The sequence below is a fragment of the Brachycentrus maculatus genome, unplaced genomic scaffold (genome assembly GCF_059751285.1).
Source record: "Brachycentrus maculatus isolate JH-2025_06_01 unplaced genomic scaffold, ASM5975128v1 h1tg000061l, whole genome shotgun sequence".
Taxonomy (NCBI): Eukaryota; Metazoa; Arthropoda; class Insecta; order Trichoptera; family Brachycentridae; genus Brachycentrus; species Brachycentrus maculatus.
The window spans coordinates 464600-488209 of NW_028280815.1; the positions used below are offsets into that span (position 1 = coordinate 464600).

General features: G+C 32.2%; 1 protein-coding gene across 1 annotated transcript in view; it reads right to left on the reverse strand.

The window, feature by feature from the left end:
• The window catches only part of LOC148311516 (Fanconi anemia group J protein homolog), a 128643-nt gene that overhangs the window by 63280 nt on the left and 41753 nt on the right, over positions 1 to 23610 (reverse strand). The window contains exon 4 of the mRNA XM_088256507.1: positions 1498 to 1656. Coding sequence (XP_088112633.1) covers positions 1498 to 1656 — 159 coding nt within the window. The remainder of the gene's footprint in view (positions 1 to 1497; positions 1657 to 23610) is intronic.

Sequence of the window (23610 nt, forward strand, 5' to 3'; positions counted from 1 at the left end):
TAAAAATTCGAATCTTTCAGTTCTTTCAGGCAATTATCCAAGTAAAAATAAACATTTGAAACTTCCAGATCTCTCATGCAATTATTCGTATAAAAAAAAACATATAAATCTTTCAGTTCTTTCAGACAATTATTCATATAAAAATAAACATTTGAATCTTTTAGTTCTTTCATGCAAATATACCAGTAAAAATAAACATTTAAACTTCCAGTTCTTTCAGGCAATTATCCAAGTAAAAATAAACATTTGAAACTTCCAGATCTTTCATGCAATTATTCGTATAAAAAAAAAACATTTAAATCTTTCAGTTCTTTCAGACAATTATTCATATAAAAATAAACATTTAAATCTTTCAGTTCTTTCAGGCAATTATTCATATAAAAATAAACATTTAAACTTCCAGTTCTTTCAGGCAATTATTCATATAAAAATAAACATTTAAACTTCCAGTTCTTTCAGGCAATTATTCATATAAAAATAAACATTTAAACTTCCAGTTCTTTCAGGCAATTATTCATATAAAAATAAATATTTAAATCTTTCAGTTCTTTCATGCAATTATCCATGACAAAAAACGTACGCGCACATTTATGAAGGCGCTCAATTTGCCAAATTAAACTGGAAATAAAAACACGAGAGTATGAGGAAGATGGCGAGTGAAAAGGAAAAAATAAAGGTCCATATTATCCAGTGTCTAAAAGTTGCCCCATCCCGAATGCTCCCGTTAGCCGGGATACGGCATTGTGCGCGCGGGAGTCAAGTGGGGTCGTCAGGCTCTAGGAGCGAGTCGGCTGTCCAAACTCAAAACACAGTAAAATAATTTTTTTTTGCAGTACGTTTTTTTTGCATTTTTGGACTAAGTAGATTCTACTTAGTCCAAAAATGCAAAAAAAATATACTACAAAAAAATGTCCCTTACTGTGTTTTAAGTTTGGACAGCCGGAGTGTGCCCTTGTGGATTCCCGTTACACACATACCAAAAGAAACGGTCGGGAGACAGAATTATTCATGACGGAAAGAAAAAGCTTTACAAATTATTCTGTTAATGTTTTTTACCGCACATTCATCTGAGAGACCGCATTTCAACGTCGTTCAGCCTACTTTCACCCCTTTGGCTGGCTTGAGTGATTATCAATAATATGAAGAAAAAGATTTTTAAATGATTCTGTTTTTTACCACACATTCCTCTAAGAGAACGAATTTCAACGTCGCGCGTCGTTCAGTCTACTTTCTTCCCTTTGGCTGGATTTAGTGATTATTTATAATGGAAATAAAAGGCTTTACGCATAATCCTGGCTGAGGACGGGAAGAAAAAAGTCATAGGTCTACGTAATCGGAGGACATGTATGACTAGATGTATGGACATGAAGGATACTAGGAGTGTATGTCAGGGCAAGAGTGCAGCGTTCGACCCTCTCTGCCTACCCCTGCATAGAAACGGCGTGATGGTAGTAATAGTAGTAGTAGTACAATTGGAAAATAAAGAATTTGACTTACTTGGAGTAATGACTGGAGGAGGTGGTGCATTCTGAATGTAGTCTTTGGGTGAAACAGTTTTCTGTTCTGGTCTCGAAGGTTCTGGAAACTTCTGTGGGCCTTCTTCACTTCCACACATGGAAGCCAGCACATCGTCGGACATCAGCTTTCGAACTCTTTCTGCGAAAAATAAGTAGTCGCCATTTATCGAGTAATCGTGATTTTTGAGGATATCATGAGGTGAGGACGACAATTTTTAGAACACAAAGTAATCCTGAAAATATATTAGACAATGATTAAAGAAAACACTTCGTTTTTTACCACTTGAGTTTAATTTAACAAAAAAATACATATATTCAGCTCCTAATAATGATTCAATCAAAAATAAATCTTGGCGAAAAATTTTATATACGGGTTCAATAACTAAAAATATTTCGAAAATCTTACCCTCCCATATCCAACCTGCATATTATACAAATAATAATTTACATAAAATCCTCGATAACTCAAAATCTAAAATTGATTTTTTACAAAAAAGTGGTGTTTATGAAATTTCGTGTGGAGATTGTGATAAAAAATATATTAGCCAAACTGCGAGAAATTTAAAGATTAGGATTAAAGAACATCGTAGCGGTCTTGTTAGTAATTATTTTTCGGAATTCGCAAATCATATAATAGATACTAATCACTCATTTCACTCTCATAAATTAATATTTATTACACCTTGTTCCATATAAAGGCCAAATTATGAATTATCTTGAAAATTTAGAAATACAAAAAAAACCTGAATTCTAATAATAATTTATTAAATAATATATTGTTTCAAAATTCTTCGCCATTGCTTTCCATTTTTTCTTTGTTTTCAAACTCCGTTCCTTGACTAACCCCTTCCCCTTACTTTCCCCTCTCCTTATTTTTAGAACAATTTTATATTTTATATTTTAGTTATTATACAGACCTGAATGATGGAAGTTTAACTTCTGAAACATGTAGTCTATAATAAAACTCAAGTGGTAAAAAACGAAGTGTTTTCTTTAATCATTATAATATGTCTTACCACAAAGTTAATGCCGAAACAATAAATTAAATATATTAGACAATAGTGGCATATATAAATTAAACTGCGAATGTGGAAGTTCGTATATTGGTATGACTTCCAGAAAATTCAAAACAAGAATCAGGGAACATGAATTATGTTTGAGAAATAATAATTTTTCGGAATTCGCTAACCATTTAATAGATAATGATCACAAATTTAACCACAATAACGTAGAAATCCTAAAAATAATTCACACGAAAAGCCATAAACTGCAACATTATGAAACAATACAAATTATACCCATAATTAACAATATGACAGTGACTAAAGCCCCCCCCCTATTGTCTATGATCCCACTGATAAAAAAAAGAGAAAAAAATTAAATAAATAAATAAAAATAAGAAACAGCTACTACCCCCTCTTCAACCTCCAACGTCCCAAGGACCCAACTCTAAAATTTAGAATTAGCTTCACATACGGTGTTTGAAAATGATGCGGAATGCATCGAAACACGCGTCACAGTAAATTTTAAGAAAAAGTGGTATTTACTAGGTAAAACATTAATTTAAAATGTAATTTTTATTCGAAGCCTTAATCAGTATTAATCAGTCGTGATAAAGAACCGGTTAGCTTCGAAACCAGTAGATATTCTAATTAAGCTAAAATAAAATATTTATAGTGATTTTAAAACAAGTTACATTTTAGTTATAAAATGCTGAGAAGTTCCTGATAGACCCACACTAGATTATCCCTCCTTTTCCCAACACCGATAAAAATAAAACATATTTATTTAAATAAGAAGAAGCAAAAATACACTTAATGATCTATAAATCTTGTACATAATCTTCTCCTAACCCTTATCCTCACCCGATGGTGCATAGGGCACTGCATCAAGGAAATGTGATCAGCCATCCGCTTCAGGTACCAGTCCAGGGTAATATTAAATAAATATTAGAGTGAGAAAATCACTTATATTTATTTGACCCCCCCCATGGGAATCGAACCCGGGACCTCCAGTACGGTAGCCGAGCGTGCTGACCATTAAGGCGGAGGCTGACCGGAGCATTTCATCGTAACGTAACACGTTACGATGCGAGCATTCAGGCAGTCTGTACACCGAGCCGAGCGCTCCATCCATAGTTTCGGATGCTCGCTGATGCTCGCCGCGAGCGATGTTACGACGTTATGTTACGACGAAATGCTCCGGTCAGTCTCCACCTTTACACTACAGAGGCGGACATAATAAGCAAGGTAAAAAAAAATGCAATTACCACCTAAAAAAACATATAATGTAGAAATATTTCTTTTTTAGTGCATGGTATATTGTAAAGATTGTAAAATTCAGCTCCCTTTCACGCGTAGCTTCCTTCCGCCAATCCAGCGGAAGAATCACAGACTTCATAACTGCATCCTTCCGCCGCAGCATGAAGAGGGCTGAAATCGCATTACTGCAGCCCTCCCCTCTCGGGGGTCCCCTGGGCCGCCCCCCGAGCCCCCCCGAGCCCCCCCGAGTCATCCCCTCGACGACGCGAGCGATGCCATTTCGAAATAGTGCCGGGGGGCATTATTACGTGCACGCGGTGTGACGGTACTCCAAGAGTCGGAAAGTATAAAGATGACAGAATAACAACATCCGCGGCGTCAGGGGTGGGCAAACTGTGGCGCGGGCGCCTAATGTGGGGAGCCCGGTCGCCAAATGTGGTGAGCCCGGTCGCCAAATGTGGGGAGCCCGGTCGCCAAATGTGGTGAGCCCGGTCGCCAAATGTGGTGAGCCCGGTCGCCAAATGTGGGGAGCCCGGTCGCCAAATGTGGTGACCCCGGTCGCCAAATGTGGTGAGCCCGGTCGCCAAATGTGGTGAGCCCGGTCGCCAAATGTGGTGAGCCCGGTCGACTAATATAAATATTATATAATTCATACGTCACCTCATGTGCGAATTCGCAGCAGTATCGATGGTATATTCGAGTAAGCTTTTAGCAGAGACCACATAAAAATGTATTTAGAACGTAATTTTGGTTGGTTGGAAGATATTGCTTTTTACCAATAAGCCCGCCAATGTACTTATTTATTTTCTGTACATGAAGTTTAAATAAATAAATAAATAATAATTTGATAAATCGTATGACACTACATATATGTGGAACGAATGAGTGAGTGAGGCGAATGTAGGTAGTTGGAAAAGGAGTAGAGGAAGACCGAGAAATACTTGGCATGATCAGGTATGTCAAATACTTGAAAGCAATTGGGAGTCGAAATAATCGCCGGTTATGTTTGAGGAGATGTACATATGAATGTGGAGGAAGCGAGGAATATTTGCAAAGATAGAGTAGCGTTGTGTTCTATTCTCTCTGCCTACCCCTGCAGTGAAGTGGCCTGATGGTTAGTTTAAAAAAATAAGAATATATTTTTTTTTATTATTTACAAAAAAAACTTCTATTTCATACTATACGGCTGTCCAAACTTAAAACACAGAAAGGGACATTTTTTTTGTAGTACGTTTTTTTTGCACTTTTGGACTTGGAGTAGAATCTACTTAGTCCAAAAATGTTTAAAAAAACGTACTACATAAAAATATCCCTTACTGTGTTTTGAGTTTGGACAGCCGTATATCTGTGAGTCTGGGCGCCTCATTATAAAAAAAATGGTATCAAATTGTGGTAGAGTTGGTTCGAACCCAGAAACTCTGACTCAAGAGTCCGCGACACCAATCACGGGACCACAACCCGACACGAGTTAGTTAGTTAGTTGATATGATACTAAATATAGAGTACCAATCGATGAATTAAACCCATCAAACAAAACTCAAACAGAATTCAAAATTGACCAAAGTAAGGGTTAACTCAATCCTCGCTTTGTCCAATAGGAGAACCGCTACTAAAAGGTTTTAAACCAGGTTATGTGTAGGGAGACTTGGAAAATCTAGCAAGCGTATCATCAAATCCTCTGGGCATTCAGACGCACTTCGGAGGGGACAGATCCTAACCGATACACCCCTGACGACTTAATTTTCCCCACGTCACGAGGTACTAGCCAAAACTACCCCCAGAGGCTGGGTATCCTTGTAAACCACCCCGCAATTGAAAACATCCGCCATCGATATCTCGACGTGGATGAAATAATTGCACTGGGAAATGCACTGAGCTATTTAAACACAGTGTTTGAAAATGATACGAAATGCATCGAAACACGTGTCACAATAGATTTTAAGAAAAAGTGGTATTTAACGAGTAAAACCAACAACATTTTGAGTGTGTCCAAATACTTGTTCACAAATCTGGATTACATCCAGTTTTGGCAGTTATTTTTCATATAATTTTTTTACACCTCATCAAAGATGAAGAAGAATATGGAAGAAAATAAATTGGTTCATTTATATAGAACTCCCAAGAATTTGAGTAGTGTGGTCGTCAATGATGGGTAGAATATTACACGTGTGTAAAGTGATCACTTAAACCAGCCATGACGGTCGTCAACCCCGTAAATGCCCATTCTTCTTCATCTTTGATGAGCTGTCAAAAAAAGAGTAAAATATAAATTAAAAATGGACAGATATGGTCACAAAATGACTGCCGAATCAATTAATGAAATAATTTTTTACACAAGCCCTAAAAAGGCGAAACAATTGTAATGATTTTTTATGTTAAAAAATGCATATCGCGCACTCCTTTCAAGAACGTCATAAATCAAAAAACTCGATTTTTCAGTAGCACGTTTTTAAAGTTTAAAAATATAATACAATGTATTAAAAATAAATATCAAGCCACTTATTGAACTTTTTACTGTGCTACATATATTTTTAGGTAAAACCTGAAGGTTTTTTCTCCATTTGAAAAATATTAAGTTTATTTAAAAAAAATAATTAAACAATACCTTTTCTTCAAAATGCAAAAACAACACTTTTTGTCCTGTAGCGGGTAAATATTAAGTTGAAAATATGCCTCTTTTGCTGGGATGTAGTACATTTTCTGGGCATTCCGAAAACATGCACAACTGAAAATTGACGATTTTTGATTTATGACGTTCTTGAAAGGAGTGAGCGATATGTACAACTTAGTACACTCGGTGTTTGATTTTAATTTAAAAAATATTTGAATCAAGACAAACTCAACAATTAGAAACTGAGGGTAAATATTATATAAAAAATTGAACCAAGAATATGAATGTTTTTTAAAATTAATTATTGGATGGATTTTGATAGTTGGAGATTCGTCTCAAAATCCGTCTACAGCTTATTCATACATTTTCACAACACACACGCACCAAATTTATTTACATTTATATATATATATATATATATATATATATATATATATATATATATATATATATATATATATATATATATATATATATATATATATATATATATATATATATATATATATATATATATATATATATATATATATATATATATATATATATATATATATATATATATATATATATATATATATATATATATATATATATATATATATATATATATATATATATATATATAAATATATGTATATATATATATATATATATATATATATATATATATATACATATATATATATATATATATATATATATATATATATATATATATATATATATATATATTTATATCAGAGTCATCTTGGAAAATGCACTCAGAAATAAAGGAATAAAGCATTTCAATTCAAACGGGAATAAATACTCTTAAACTTCTGCTTTCACAGTTCCTTTAAATTAGCATTCATAAAAGGATATCGTGAGCAGAGTGAACGCCGTTAAAATGCGTTCCCTCATACGAATGTGTGGAAATCGATGTACGACAGAATTAAAAATGGGAACAAGTAAGTCGAAAAGATTAAGAAAAGTTATTTAAAGTGGTAATTAATGAACATCGTAATAAAATAAAACACTATATTAACAAAAAGGACCTCAAATTGGCGTTAAAGATATTCGTCCTGAATGGAGAAGGCACTTTGCGATATTAATTCAAATATATTCAAGAATGCTACGCGATATCTTGGCTGAAGCACAGTACCTTGATACAATACGGACCATACATTATGTAAGTAATGTATTATAGTAAGTAGAACCATAATTAATTTGCGTCACCAGTGGCGCAGTGTAATAGCGCCTCCCTCCGTATTCACTAACGGGGGTAAAGCCAGGACAGGGGTGGCGGATGATACGCGGGAGAGAGGGGGGTATTTTGTATTCATAGTGCACCCCCACACCACCCCCTACAGGTGAACAATGACTGCAGCGGGAGGGTGCTTCATATTTTAATTTAGCTGAGTAAAAACCTCATTCGACGCACGCCCCTCGCCTCGCCCAAAGCCGCTGTATTTACCGCGCGACGCCACTGCCTCGCAGGACGGCATGAATGGAAGTCAGTGGCGCGTAATACGAGTACTACCAACATTAAAAAAATATATATTCTCAATATTTCGAGTGTCTCCAAATTCTTATTCACATATAAAAAAAATCCACTTAGGAGTTATGGTATTTATTTTGATATCACAACATCGATGAATAAAACTTCCTCATCTATGTTGAAATATCGATATAAATAACTCCTTTGTACACAAACCAAGATTTATGAACAAGGATTTCAACACACTTAAAACATTGCGATCAAACTGGTCAAATATTAATGATGTTATATTTCCAAGCGTCTCCTTGTATGTAAAATAGTTCGGAAGGAATTTTACATATATTTCATAAAGGTTTCTGCTAATTCAAAAACTTACTCAACTCAAGCATAGATGGTGCCGAGAACTAGCGTGTGAAAGGTGTCAATTGAAGCATAAATAAAACTTCCGAAATTTGACAAGCGTGGTTGTCAATCCTGGGTAGAAAGATGAAGGTTACACGTGTATAAAGTAAAACTTAACCAGCCTATGACAGATCGTAATCCCTGTAAATAACTAGACCTCCAAATTCATATTTTTCGTTGATTTTTTTAAATGCTAAATTTCATTTTCGTTTATTTTAAAAAGATTAAATGGTCATACATAGATATTTTCTCAATTATTCTTAAATCTTAAAGTGTAGAAGGAAAAATACCTCTATTTGCAAAATGGTGCAAAATTATGCACTTATGACTGGCACTTTTATATTAATTTTTAGTTTGATGATTTTATTTATATATATGTATATATATATATATATATATATATATATATATATATATATATATATATATATATATATATATATATATATATATATATATATATATATATATATATATATATATATATATATATATATATATATATATATATATATATATATATATATATATATATATATATATATATATATATATATATATATATATTTTTATATATATATATATATACATATATATATATATATATATATATATATATATATATATATATATATATATATATATATATATATATATATATATATATATATATATATATATATATATATATATATATATATATATATATATATATATATATATATATATATATATATATATATATATATATATATATATATATATATATATATATATATATATATAAATATATATTTATAGGAAAAAGTTATAGAACTTTATATATAGCGAGTGTTTTTGCCTAGAATTTTCACTCACGAATTACGTGAAATTATAGTAACTTTAAACATAAAGAATAAATCCACTCACGAGTAGGTATAGGCTATGAAACTTAAAAAGTTGAAGCCTGAGTAGGGTCACGATAAGCGGTGTTGCATAAGCCGTAGCTAGATTTCAGAGTCACTTGGACTTTAGGTAATTTAAAAAAAAAAAAAATTATAAATTTGTCCTATTTGAACCTTCGAGGCTTACATACTTCAACATAAGGTTTATAATAAAGATGTATAAATAAAATCATCATGTCAGCGTGGAGAGTAAAAATAAACCCCATCCACTCAAATTAGCGGGCTGGTATGCTCAAGCCTCCCTTTCTCGAGGGTCGTTCAGACCCCGAGCACTTCATCTTCATCATGGGTCTGTCAGACCCCCATCCAACCCTCAAACGGTCGAGGAGATACGACAGACAATGTGATTTCTGAAGAAAAAAAAATCTTTCAAAACATTTTTACGTATATCCAAATCCTTGCTAGCATTATCCCTCCTGTTCCCAACACAGATGAAAATAAAACGGCCTCTTTCAAAATTATTTCCTGACATCTTAACGAAGATGAAGAAGAATATGGACGTCTGGATATTTACGGGGCTTGCGACTGTGATTGAATATCCTATTTTTAAAATATACATATTTTTATTAACGATCGTAGACAATTTGTACAAAATATATTACATAGTTTAAATATACAGTATAACTTATTTAGAAAAGTATATAGAAAAATATTTTTATAACTAATAGATTTATATTATCCACTGACACTTCGTGATGGAATTGCATGTTTAATTTATTATTACATTAAAACCAATATTTTTAGCTTTTCCACTTTTTTATTTGAACAGCGACCGGGTGTCGTCGTTACCGACATCATCAGTCTGATGATGTCGGTAACGACGAAACCTGGTCGCTGGTCAAATAAAAAAAGTGGAAAAGCTAAAAATATTGGTTTTAATATAATAATAAATTTAAAAAAATAAATTATAACTAACAATCTAACGAGAATAGAACGCCACACCGCTATTTCTTTGCAAACATTCTCCCACGTTCATGTATCGCCTCATACATACCCGCAAATTATTAATTTATTTTTAAACATATTACCTTTCAATAACTTTTATCTTTTCAAATCCATACAATTATTTCGAAGAAAAACTTAATTTTTTCAATACAAAAACGGTGTTTTAAGAAAAATTCTACTACTACTACTACCATCACGTCTTTTCTCCGTAGGGGTAGGCAGAAAGGATGAAACGCTACACTCTACTGTCTTAACATACACTCCTCGCCTCCTTCACATCCATACATCTAGTCATAAATGCCCTCCGCTTAAGCAAAAGTCTATTACGTAAAATGTTACATTTAGTGAAAAATTAGTTGCGACTTATCGAATACTGGGCGTTAAGTCATGTTGGTATCTCGTAGATGATATATTTTTTTAAATTTTTAGGTAATTAAGTCAGTTTTATATGAGTATATAAAGTTATAAAAAACTACAACGTAACCATCAATCCAATGCCACACTAACTACAATTAAAATATAGTCTATGACAATATGCTGACGTTATATAGACAGATGACATTGTAAGGGGATGAAAATTCTAAGCCGGCTCGCTGTCTCTCTGGCCGGCTAAGGGTGGTTTTGGGGGGTTGGTTTCGGGGGTTGGAGAGCGCAAAACAAGGCGCCCCGACACCCCAATGCCGACCTGTGTATCATCCCTCTCCCGGGGAGATTGAAAGCATCGACAAACCAATACAGACCTCTTAACATAACCTCAAAATCTAAGGGATGGAGGAATTGAATGGTAGTACCTAAGCTACTAGAGTACGGTCTAGATATACGTGCTCATTATTAGCACAAAAGCATGCTATTTATTTATTTGATTTCATATTTTGTATATTAAAAGCATTGATAACTTTGTGGTATGGTAATAAAACACTCTCCTTATCATCCATTGTTTATTTGTGTAATATTTTACAAACACTTATTTGTGACTACCGGTTTCGGAAAATAATTCCATCATCAGGTCTTGAAAATAAAATAATTACGATTTGACATTTGTTTTAAAAAAATGAATAAAATTTTCGAAACCGGTAGTCACGAATAAGTGTTTGTAAAAGTGGTTTTTACACAAAGTAAACAATGGATGTTAAGGAGAGTGTTTTATTTGATTTCATGCAATACATATTTTTTTTTAAAAAAAGAGTAATATACTTACTTACATGTTTTGATTATTTTCACAAATATTTCTATTTCATACTAAACGGTTCATTATTAGAAATAGGTATCAAATTGTGGTAGAGTGGATTCGAACCGAGAAACTCTGACTTAAGAGTCCGCGACACTAGCCACGGGACCACAACCCGACACACATATTTTTATAAACACTTATTCGTGACTACCGGTTTCGGAAAATCATTCCATCATCAGTTCATTAAAATAAAATTATTACGATTTGACATTTGTATAATTTTTTTTTAAATTTTCGAAACCACGAATGAGTGTTTATAAAAGTGGTATTACACAAAGTAAACAATGGATTATCAGGAGTGTTTTATTTAGTTTCATGCTATACACAATTCTTAATATTATTTATTGATTCGGCATTAACTTTGTGGAATCACATTCGATTATTTAAAAAAAAAAAACTTAAACACTTGTATCATAGCTTTCAATGAGTTTTATTTCATTACACGTGACTAGTTTCGAAAACTAACAGACGTTTTCATCTGTCAGGTTTCAGGTTAAAAGTAAAACTTTAATGTTTTACTTTTCATCTGTAGAAGTATTTGGTTACACTGAAAATGTTGTAAATGATATTTTCATTTACAACATTTTGAGTGCAACCAAATACCATACTTACATATCGCTCACTCCTTTCAAGAACGTCATAAATAAAAAAACTTGATTTTTCAGGAGAACGTTTTTAAAGTTTAAAAATATAACACATTGTATTAAAAATAAGCCACTTATTGAACTTTTTACTGTGCAACAGATCTTTTTATGTAAAACTTGAAGGTTTTTTGTCCATTTGAAAAATATTAAGTATATTTAAAAAAATAATTAAACAATACCTTTTCCTCAAAATGCAAAAACAACGCTTTCTGCCCTGTACCGGGTAAATATTAAGTTAAAAATATGCCGTTTTTGCTGGGATAAAGTACATTTTCTGGCCATTCCGAAAACATGCAAAACTGAAAATTTACGATTTTTGATTTATGACGTTCTTGAAAGGAGTGAGCGATATGTACAAATACTACATAAGTTTCATTAATTGATTCGGCATTCACTTTGTGGTAAAACCCATCCATTTTTAATTTAAGATTTACTTAGCAGATACCACTGTTTCTTAAAATCTATTGAGACATGTAACATGTCGCTTACTCCTTTCAAGAACGTCATAAATAAAAAACTTGATTTTTCAAGAGAACGTTTTTAAAGTTTAAAAATATAATACAGTGTACTAAAAATAAATATCAAGCCACTTATTGAACTTTTTACTGGGCAAGAGATCTTTAAAGGTAAAACCTGAAGGTTTTTATTTTCTCCATTTGAAAAATATTTTGTATTTTTAAAAAAATTATTAAACATTACCTTTTCTTCAAAATGCAAAAACAACACTTTCTGCCCTGTAGCGGGAAAATATTAAGTTAAAAATATGACGCTTTTGCTGGGATATAGTACATTTTCTGGGCATTCAGAAAACATGCACAACTGAAAATTGGCGATTTTTGATATATGACGTTGTTGACAGGAGTGAGCGATATGTACAAATACTACAAAAAGTTTCATTAATTGATTCGGCATTCACTTTGTGGTAAAATCTATACATTCTTAATTTAAGATTTACTTAGCAGATACCACTGTTTCTTAAAATCTATTATGACACATAACATGTGTATTTACTAAGTAAAACTTAAATAAAATTAAAATATATAAAAAAAACTACAAGAAGTACCTGGATAGAATAAAAAGTTGTGCATAATAATTGACTAACTAACTAACTAACTATCACACCGCTTCCCCGCAGGAGTAAGCAGAGAGAATAGAACGCCACACCACTCTGTCTTTGCAAACATTCTTCGCCTCTTCCACGTTCATGCATCTCCTAAAAATACCCGCCGATTGACCACAATTGATTGATTGATAATAATTGACCGCCCTTAAATTGAAGGAAAAATATATTCACAGTACAATTAGCTTTCATATCGTACACACTTCATTATTTATTTACTGGCTCTATATAAAGTGGAAAAATACAAGGAAGCCACCGCATCCCAATATCGGTAAACGCGGCGTAGCGAATAACCTCGTATGTGAAATGTTGCACATACTGTGTTTGCCCAGATGGCTCCTTTATACGTTTTGGCACCAGCCTTCTTACACATGGGTTCAAAGAAATAACAGAATAACGTAAGCGCAAAACTAACTATCAAGCCGATTCATGTTTTTTTTACATGTATTTACTACATGTTGATGCAAGAGTTAAAAATAAATATGGGAGTAGAACACTTCAATATATAGTTCCGAGAATTTTTAATTTGTTGCCGGCGGAGGTAAAAGGCCAAAATAAAATATTAAACAAAGGAAAATTAAATGAATGGGTAAATGATCAAAAGTTAAAACTATGAAAATAGTAAAAAAGTTTTTTTTCTTTCTTTTTTTGTGTGTATATTATGTTAAAACATATAAATATAATTTAAGAAAAAGTCTGTAAAAAGAACTCCACCGACAAGACACATAAGGTGGCTTGTGGGTCTCTGCAAAAATATGTTAATTATGTTTATGAATTTTTAAAAGAAAATGAGAAAAATAGATCTTCCTCAAAATACATCTAGAGGAAGACCGAAAAATTCATGGATGCCACAGAAAGATAACATAATTCGATGGCATGGCCTAGGTGACGTTGTCCATGATAGAAGGACCTACAACCTGAGAATGAGGAGAGCTGTCCGTAACAGTCTACAAAGACGATAAGTTGGAATGGAACCAGGAAGCAGGAGAAGATTATTATTATTGATAATTACAGATAAGCTTGGATTTGCAATCAGTCCCTTCCGGACACGAGTGACCGGTCAATCCTGTGGGAGTCGTTGTATTTCATTTTACCATTTACAACATCGTCCATCATATTCGGGTAAGGTATACCAACTTAGAATAAAGGAAGTTGGGATGGAGTAAGGAAGAAGAACCAAAGAAAAAAAGAAAAATGACTAATGTATTACTATAAATACCCCGGTATAGCTCTGAACCCCATATGCTCGTGAGTCTACGTACACATAATATTGACTCCACTACGACAAACGACAAAATGGCGTCCAAAAGCTCTTTGTGTCACCCCCTCCCGGCCAGCCCGTCGGGTGGCAGATGGGGTGTCGAAACCAGGGGTTCGGAATCGACCCCGAGGCCTGCTGTGTGTTTTCTAGGACTTCGGAGTACCAGGGCATCAGAGAGTTACAAGGGCTGTCGAGCGAGATCCGAAGACGCAAACTCCAACAGATCTCGAGATACTTGAAACGATATCTGATTTTAGGCGTACCACAAGGTATATCATTAGGCCCGATGAATAAATCTTATATTTACGATATTTTAGACCACTTTTGAGTTTACTAATGTAGACACGACTAGTTTCGAGAAATATAAATCAAGACAGTTTTTCTTGTAGATAATACTAACACAGCTACTTATATGAACAGAAATAAGTAATGGATATGAATAATTTATTTGTTTGTATAATAAAAGAAAACACAAGATGAATTTTCAAAATATTTAAAGTGTGTCCAAATTTTTGTTCACACTCAAAATATGGTGTGATTAAAATAATATGTGTTATATAAAAATGTCGTTATAATTTTTTTTAGGGTGTCCAAATATTTGTTCACACTCAAAACATCGTGATTAAAAATAAGATGCATTTTCAAAACGTCTTAAACATTAAAAATAACAGTGTAAGCATGTTTCAATCTGTGTTTACACTCAAAATAATATGAATAAAAACAAGACATGTTTTAAAATGTCGTTTTATACATATTTTTAAAGGGTGTCCAAATATTTGTTCACACTGAAAATATCGTGAATTAAACATAAAAAAGTAATTTATTTTTTCAAAACATATTACATACATAAGTCATATATGCATATAATATTCCCGATGAGTAATTTCTATTTCTCATTTTGGGACATGGGATTAAGATTAACAAGACTGGAATACAAATAATAAAGTAACAAAAAAGTTTTTTTTAAATAACCAAAACGAATACATGGCAAAATATAAAAACAATAAACAGGTATAATAAATATGCATACGAAGCATATTTAAAAGAAATAAATGAGAAAAACATAAGGTAAAAAGCATATTAAAGTAAACAAATGAAAAAATATAAAAAATGAGAAAATATAACAAACGAGAAAATATAAAAAATATAAGGTAAAAACAAAATCAGACAATATGAGTGATCACTAAGTACATATATTTCTTTCCATAAAGTATTTTTTCAGATCATTTATTCTGGATCCCCGAATGGGTTCGGATCACTTAAACCAGCCTATGACGGTCGTCAGCCCCGTAAATGCCCAGACTTCCATATTCTTCTTCATCTTTGATGAGATGTCAAAAAATAATATAAAATACAACAAAGTAGACTCAAAATATCATTGTTTGATTTAAAATTTAATACATAAATAAAAATAAGCTCTATAATGTACGAAGTTGCAAAACCCCTGGCTTTGGGTTGTTCGGGGTTGGAGAGCACACATGGGGTGAAGCCATTACATACGAGGAGGATGGCATGGCACATAAGGGAGGGGGTCGTGCGTGTGTTGGTGTGTCATTACATCCCCCAGGGTGATTGCCATTTAAATTTCTAATATCCCTAACGTGGATTAAGTGAGCGAGTCTCTCTTTCTGATAGTGGGTAATTCCGATAATATTCCTCCCCAGCTGGTAGACAAAAAGCCTCTTCGCTCAAGTTGCGCGATGCGACGACAATCGCGAGGGTTGCCAGATTCAAAAAATGCATTAGCTGATTGCAGTGATACATCATCTCTCGGTTGCATAAATTAAGAGTACCTACGCGGAGCTTCTGCGCGAATGACGCCAGCATCGCGCGTTGCTTCCACATGGTAAGAAAAAAATGAAAAAATGAAATGAAATTTTACCCTTCTTTCTGAACCTAATTCTAGAATTGCGGGCATAATTTCTTAAATGATAAAGCTAAACGCATTTAAACTATGAAATTTTGTATGAATTGTTATTTTTATTTTATATTATTTTTTGTTTGTAAATAAAAATAATACTCGACACTGGCAGAAACATCCTTTCACTGGGTGACTGCCAAGTAAAAATTTAAATCCAAAAAAAATCTTTACAATGTTCTGAATGTGTCGAAATACTTGTTTACAATTTTTAATTTGAGTTATACGAGTTTCGATGCATTCCGCATCATTTCACACGTCGCTCACTCTTTTCAAGAACGTCATATATCAAAAATCGTCAATTTTCAGATGTGCATGTTTTCGGAATGCCCAGAAAATGTACTATATCCCAGCAAAAGCGCCATATTTTTAACTTAATATTTACCAGCTACAGGGCAGAGAGTGTTGGTTTTGCATTTTGAAGATAAGGTATTGTTTAATTATTTTTTTAAATATACTTAACATTTTTCAAATGGAGAAAAAACTTACATGTTTTATCTAAAAAGATCTGTTGCACAGTAAAAAGTTCAATAAGTGGATAGATATTTATTTTTAATACATTTTATTATATTTTCAAACTTCAAAAACGATCTCCTGAAAACTCAAGTTTTTTTGATATATGACGTTGTTGAAAGGAGTGAGCGAAATGTCCAAGTACTTGTTCACAAAGTATAATTAAGTTTTACTTAGTAAATACTAATATTTAACTAAGAGAGAATTCGCAATCGAGAATTTCCAGATTTCTTTCTAGTATGTAACTGTCGTTTATGTGACGAATTGTTTTGAAAATCTATTGTATTGTATTTAATCGATTGTATGATAGCGATGATTACTGTAAGTGTATTCTCAATTGTCATTGTACATACCGTAGTCGTACCTATGACGGTCGTCAGCCCCGTAAATGCCCAGACTTCCATATTCGTCTTCATCTTTGATGAGATGTCGAAAAAAAAGTATTTAGTTTTATGAATGATTATTGATGAGTATTCTTCTGTAAGTAACTATATCCGAGCAATTCATTATGATGCAAAAATCTCGCAGTATAAGTGGATCAAGCAAATCCACCTTTGAAAGGGATGATTGTTTTGCACCCTTGAAAGCGGGGCGTTTGAAAATTCGATTTAGTCCACGGATCTAGGGGTGAAAATTAACATTGTAGAGGAAATGGGCGTTTTATATAAGAAGTAGAAAATAGGGTGGATATGAAAGCGTACAGGGGGAGTGTTTTTTGTCGTATGTACATACATACATAGATGTTTGTCATTTACGCTCAAATATATTTAAAATCTATGTATTAATTTTTAAATCAAACACAGATTTTTTGATTCTAATAAGTTGCATTTTACTAAAAAACATTATTATTAAACGTTATTAAAATTATGTTGTGTTTTTTAATAAAAATACAACTTATAGACTCAAAAAATCTGTGTGATTTAAAAATTAATACATAAATTAAAACGGAGTTTTACAAATTCAACTTGAATTTAAAACTCCCTTAAAGATATACCATGGCAATACTCGAATATCGACAAAAATCAAGGGTTATGGGTGTCTCAACTTAATATGAAACATATCGTGTCGGGTTGTGGTCCCGTGGTTAGTGTTGCGAACCCTTGAGTCAGAATTTCTCAGTTCGAACCCACTCTACCACATTTTAATACCTTTTTCTAATAATGAGCTGCTTACGCTCACAGAAATTGTATGAAATTCAAGAATTTTTGTTAATAATAATAACCCTAAACTTCTCTTTTTTTAATTAAAAATTAATTAATTAAAATTATTTTGTGACATCTCAGCATAGATAAATAGGTCTATGATTTGTGACACGTTTTTCGATGCATTTCGCATCATTTTCATGCATTTTATGAAACTAATTTAAAGATTGACCGACATCAAATTAATATTGGAAATGAGATAAAAATGGTACAAGCTTTCATGAATCAAATTATAAATGGTAGAAGAAAAAAAACAGCGTTATTGAATGGCATAAATAATACACGCCAATCAAACGCGTCGGAGAAATTAGGTGATCCGTCTATAGACGTCAATCATAAACGGCACTCGGCCGGAAAGGGTTAAATGCGGCACAAAACGTTTCGCGTTTATTATAATAATTCTTAATTGAAAGAGATCCACGGTTTAGTGCCCATAGAAATCGGCCGCACACAAAGGGTTAAAAAATACAATGGTTTGATTTGTCCGCACTAAAACAGTTCGATAATGATAAGGAAATTTATGTTTGTGTACGTATATGTATGTATATATATATATATATATATATATATATATATATATATATATATATATATATATATATATATATATATATATATATATATATATATATATATATATATATATATATATATATATATATATATATATATATATTTATATTTATAGTTAGATAGATAGCCGTACAGAAGAAAATGACCAACTAACAAAACGTAAAATGTTCAGGAGGGCCATTTAAATCACTTTTGCTTGGCAAGAAAATAAACATCAATGCAGTTAGTCATTTTTAACATGTCAATATATTATACTACCAAGTTTAAAATCGCTTTGGGTTTTTTTCAGGGCAATATTAAGCTAGTAAGATATCAAATAGTCAATAATCACGTTTTTGTAAAAAATGCACTTGGTCATTTTCTCCTGTATGACTACGATATTTTAACATAATATACACACAAAAAAGTTATGTTTAAAGAAAATATTTTTTCAATTAACAAAGCACTGTAACTGTTCACTCCATTTTAAATATTCTCGACGAGCTAAGAAAAGCTGCCATAATTATAAAAGTCAGAACATTTAAACTCAAAACCACATTGAAATACACTCAAACACAGCGTTAATTAATACAAAATAAATAATGAAAAAATATTACGTAGAAATTTAACATTAACAGAACAAAAGATTTACCACAGTAGATGCGTCACGAATGAGTGAAGAAAGAAAAGTAGAACAAACTTATGAGGCGAATGTAGTTGAAAATAGGAACAAAGGATACCGAAAAAAACTTGCAATAATAAAGAATTAGGTACAAATACTTGAAACTAGTCAGGGCAAGAGTCGGAATAATCGGTGGGTATGTATGAGGAGATATGCATGAATGTGGAAGAGCCGAAGATTGTTAATAAAGACAGAGTGGTGTGTGGTTCTATAGGGTCGGCAGATGTATTCTATCTGCCTACCCTTGCGGAGAGGCGCCGTGACGGTTAGTAAGTTATAATATTTTTATAATATTATTATTATTATAAAAATATAAATTTGTAATCTTCATGAATATTTAGTAAAATATAATAATAAATAATAATAAACCCTTATCCGCACCCCAATGGTGCATAGGGCACTGCGTCATATAAACGCAATGTTATCTTGATCGTTTACACATGAAGGAAAGGTGATCAGCCCTCCGCTTCAGGTACCAGTCCAGGGTAATATTGAATAAATATGACAGTGAAAAAATCACTAATATTTATTTTACCCCCCTTGGGAATCGAACCTGGGACCTCCAGAACGGTAGCCGAGCGTGCTGACCATTACACTACGGAGGCGGACAAAATATAAAGTAGTTGCTTAATTAATACAACATTAATTTGTAATTTATGTTTTTTTTCAATTTTCAATGTTCAATTACTATCTACCCCCTGTTGCAAACAGCTATATATATAATATCAAACGTTTTGACCAATATCACTAGTCTATTTTTGGTTAGTTGGAAGATATTGTTTTTTAGCAATAAGTCCGCCAATGTACATATTTTTTTATATATGGTACTTACAAGAAGTTTAAATAATAATGTTATTTAATTGCATACATTCAGCAAACTATATTAAAAAATCGATACACACTCATATTTGGTGATATTATTTAAAAATAATCAAACACGTCTTTCGAAACACTTTTTACACGCCTAGTTTCAAAAACTAACAGATGTTTTCGAAACTATTCGTGTGTAATGAAATTAAACTCGTTAAGTGGTTATTTTATTGTTTAATTATATAAAACAAAAAAATCAACATGACATTGCAATCAAAAAGTCAATTCCGAATCAATAAATAACATACAAGTGTGGTGACATCATTACCAACCTTTAAAAAGCGTCGATTTTTCCACTTAGAGTAACCCAAAGTACATTTGAGAATAACTCTCGCATAACACAAGAAAGCACCTCCCGACAAAGCACACATATCACAATTTACACACTTCATGGTAACATATCGCTCACTCCTTTCAAAAACGTCATAAATCAAAAAACTTGATTTTTCAGGACAACGTTTTTAAAGTTTAAAAATACACTACAATGTATTAAAAATAAATACCAAGCCGCTTATTGAACTTGTTACTTTGCAATAAATCTTTTTAGGTAAAACTTGAAGGTTTTTTCTCCATTTGAAAAATATTTAGTATATTTCAAAAAATAATTAAACAATACCTTTTCTTCAAAATGCAAAAACAACACTTTCTGCCCTGTAGCGGGTAAATATTAAGATAAAAATATGCCTCTTTTGCTGAGATATAGTACATTTTCTGGGCATTCCAAAAACATGCACAGCTGAAAATTGACGATTTTTTATTTATGACGTTCTTGAAAGGAGTGAGCGATATATAGAACTACACGAACTTAAACACAGAAACACATCGAACAAAACCTCTACCTCTTTTGGTCAAAAGGGCTTTGATTATTATGCAATAAAGTTGTACAACCTGACGCCATTATTCACAAAGTCATTAAAAAATTAACTAAGTATGAAAGAGTTATTTATAAATGGATAATGGAAGTGGGTAGATCTGAAATAGATCGCATCATTCGGCCATGTCTTATTTGATTGCGTGTCATAACAATGCATTGTGAAATGTGCACTCGGCACGGGAAAACTCAGCATGGCGTATTACTATAATTTGTAATTAAGTATATGTAAGATTTGTCTGCCCCCGCAGTGTAATGGTCAGCACGCTCGGCTACCGTTCTGGAGGTCCCGGGTTCGATTCCCAAGGGGGGTCAAAATAAATATAAGTGATTTTTTAACTGTAATATTTATTCAATATTACCATGGACTGGTACCTGAAGCGGAGGGTTGATCACCTTTCCTTCATGTGTTAACGATCAAGATAACACTGCGTTTATATGCAGTGCCCTATGCACCATTGGGGTGCGGATAAGGGTTTGATGATGATGATGATGAACATTGGTAATTTGATTTGTTCACAGAATGATATTAATTAGTTTTATAACTGTGTTTATAAAGTAATAAATGTGTTTTAAAACGACGCGAAACGTTTGAAGGATAAATTGAGACTAATTGAAGAATCGCTTTATATTTGGAAACGGAAATATTTCTTTGATTCGGGAATAATAATTTCGGGAGCATTCACGACGCAACAATTGCTTCGGGCAAAAGATCAGAAAAAAATGATCTGATTAAGGAACGGATGATATTTCGGGGGATGAGACAGCCGAAGAGAAGATGGATCGGACAAAAGAGGCTGTTGGAAGGATGTTTGGGAATCATATTGTAGAATGAGGGTAAAAAATAATTGTTTATCTTGTTTTATTGTTACATCTTGATACACGGGATAAAGGCATTGTTACAAATAACTATGAAAAAATTTGAAATCATCCGAGCGAAAAATATTTCGAAAAGCAATGTCGGCACGATTTAATGAAATTTTTAGATATTATTTAGTTGGATCGTTTAACATCGCTTTGGCTTTGTAATGCCAAGAAAACGTAAAGAATATTATTTGAGAATAATTATTATTTAAATAAGAAAAACTTTTTTTCGTCGATTGTTTTCAGCTGAAATTTGTGGCACATTTTAAGAAACCTTATGGAACGAAAATACCCTTTTTAACCACTTTATTTCAGGCACTATTTTTACAATTTGAATTAAATTTTTACTTGATAAGTTCTACTAATAAATAGCGGTCATTGTTTTTTTGATTTTTTTTCGCAGATACTTTGTAGCACATTTTAATCAACTATGAGTATTTTAATGTTTTAGAATTTATTAAACCCTTATGATGACAAGGTTCTTATCGAAACCGGTAGGTTAAAGTGTACTTATAATAAAAAGGTGGTTGAAATTAAAATTTAAAATAGATAGATATTTTGGATAGATTTTTACCACAAAGTGACTGCTGAATCAGTTAATGAAACTTTTTTTCCGAACGGTTTCGACGAATACTTTGTCTTTTTCAGGAATGTATGAATTTTCAAATTGTATTTATTCCACCAGACACAGGACTATTCACCCTACGGATAATATATTAATATTATATAAATAAGAGTAAGCTATATTCTTCGTAAATTTTTCAACAGAAGGCGCCACAGTCAAAATTATCAAACAGCTAACATACTAAAATAATCCAACATCGTTGCATATAAACATTATCAAAAAATTAACGGAATATGGATGTTCACTAATGGGCAGAAATTAGAATGATACACAAGTGAATAAAGCGATCACTTAAGCCAGCCAAATGCCAGATCGTAAGCCCTGGAATGCTCAGACTTCCATCTTTTTCGTACAAGAACGAAAGATGCTTTATCTCAAGTTGAGACACCTGTAATATGGATACTTGTCGAAACTGGTTGTAAAAATAAAACCTGAAATTAAGTGGTTTTTGTTTTAATTATTTTTACAAATAAACAAATTAAATAGATATGTGGAAGCTCATTTATATATTTATTAAAATAAGGAAAGTTCTATCTTTAAAACATATCAAAACGGTCTATCATGCTTTAATACAATCGATTCTACAGTAAGGAATTGTAGGCTGGGGAGGAGCTTATAGGACAAATTTAAAATCGCTCTAAATTATTCAAAAAAAGGTTGCAAAAATAATTCTTAAAAAGCCCAGATCTTACCCTTAAAAATTAGTATTTGAACAACTTAATGTACCAACAATTTAAGAATTTTTTAATGAAGCCTCTATCTTACAAACTTTTAATGAAAAAACAACTGAAGTGCAAAATACAAGTAACTCTAGATTTCCTAAAAATTTAAAATTGCACAGATGTAAAATAACAGCAGCGTTAAATCATTATACGTACGTGGGTAAAACAACACTTAAATAAACTTCCGGAAAACTTAAAATCTATAAAAAATTATCAAACCTTTAAAACTAAATTTAAAAAACATATAAGACTCACTCAAAAGGAATATTTTTTTATTCATTTAATTTACTTTGATTGTAAAAAAAAATGTAAAACGAACTCTCTCTCTAAACACAAGCATCTACTTTATTAGACAGGTAAAAACGATATAAACGA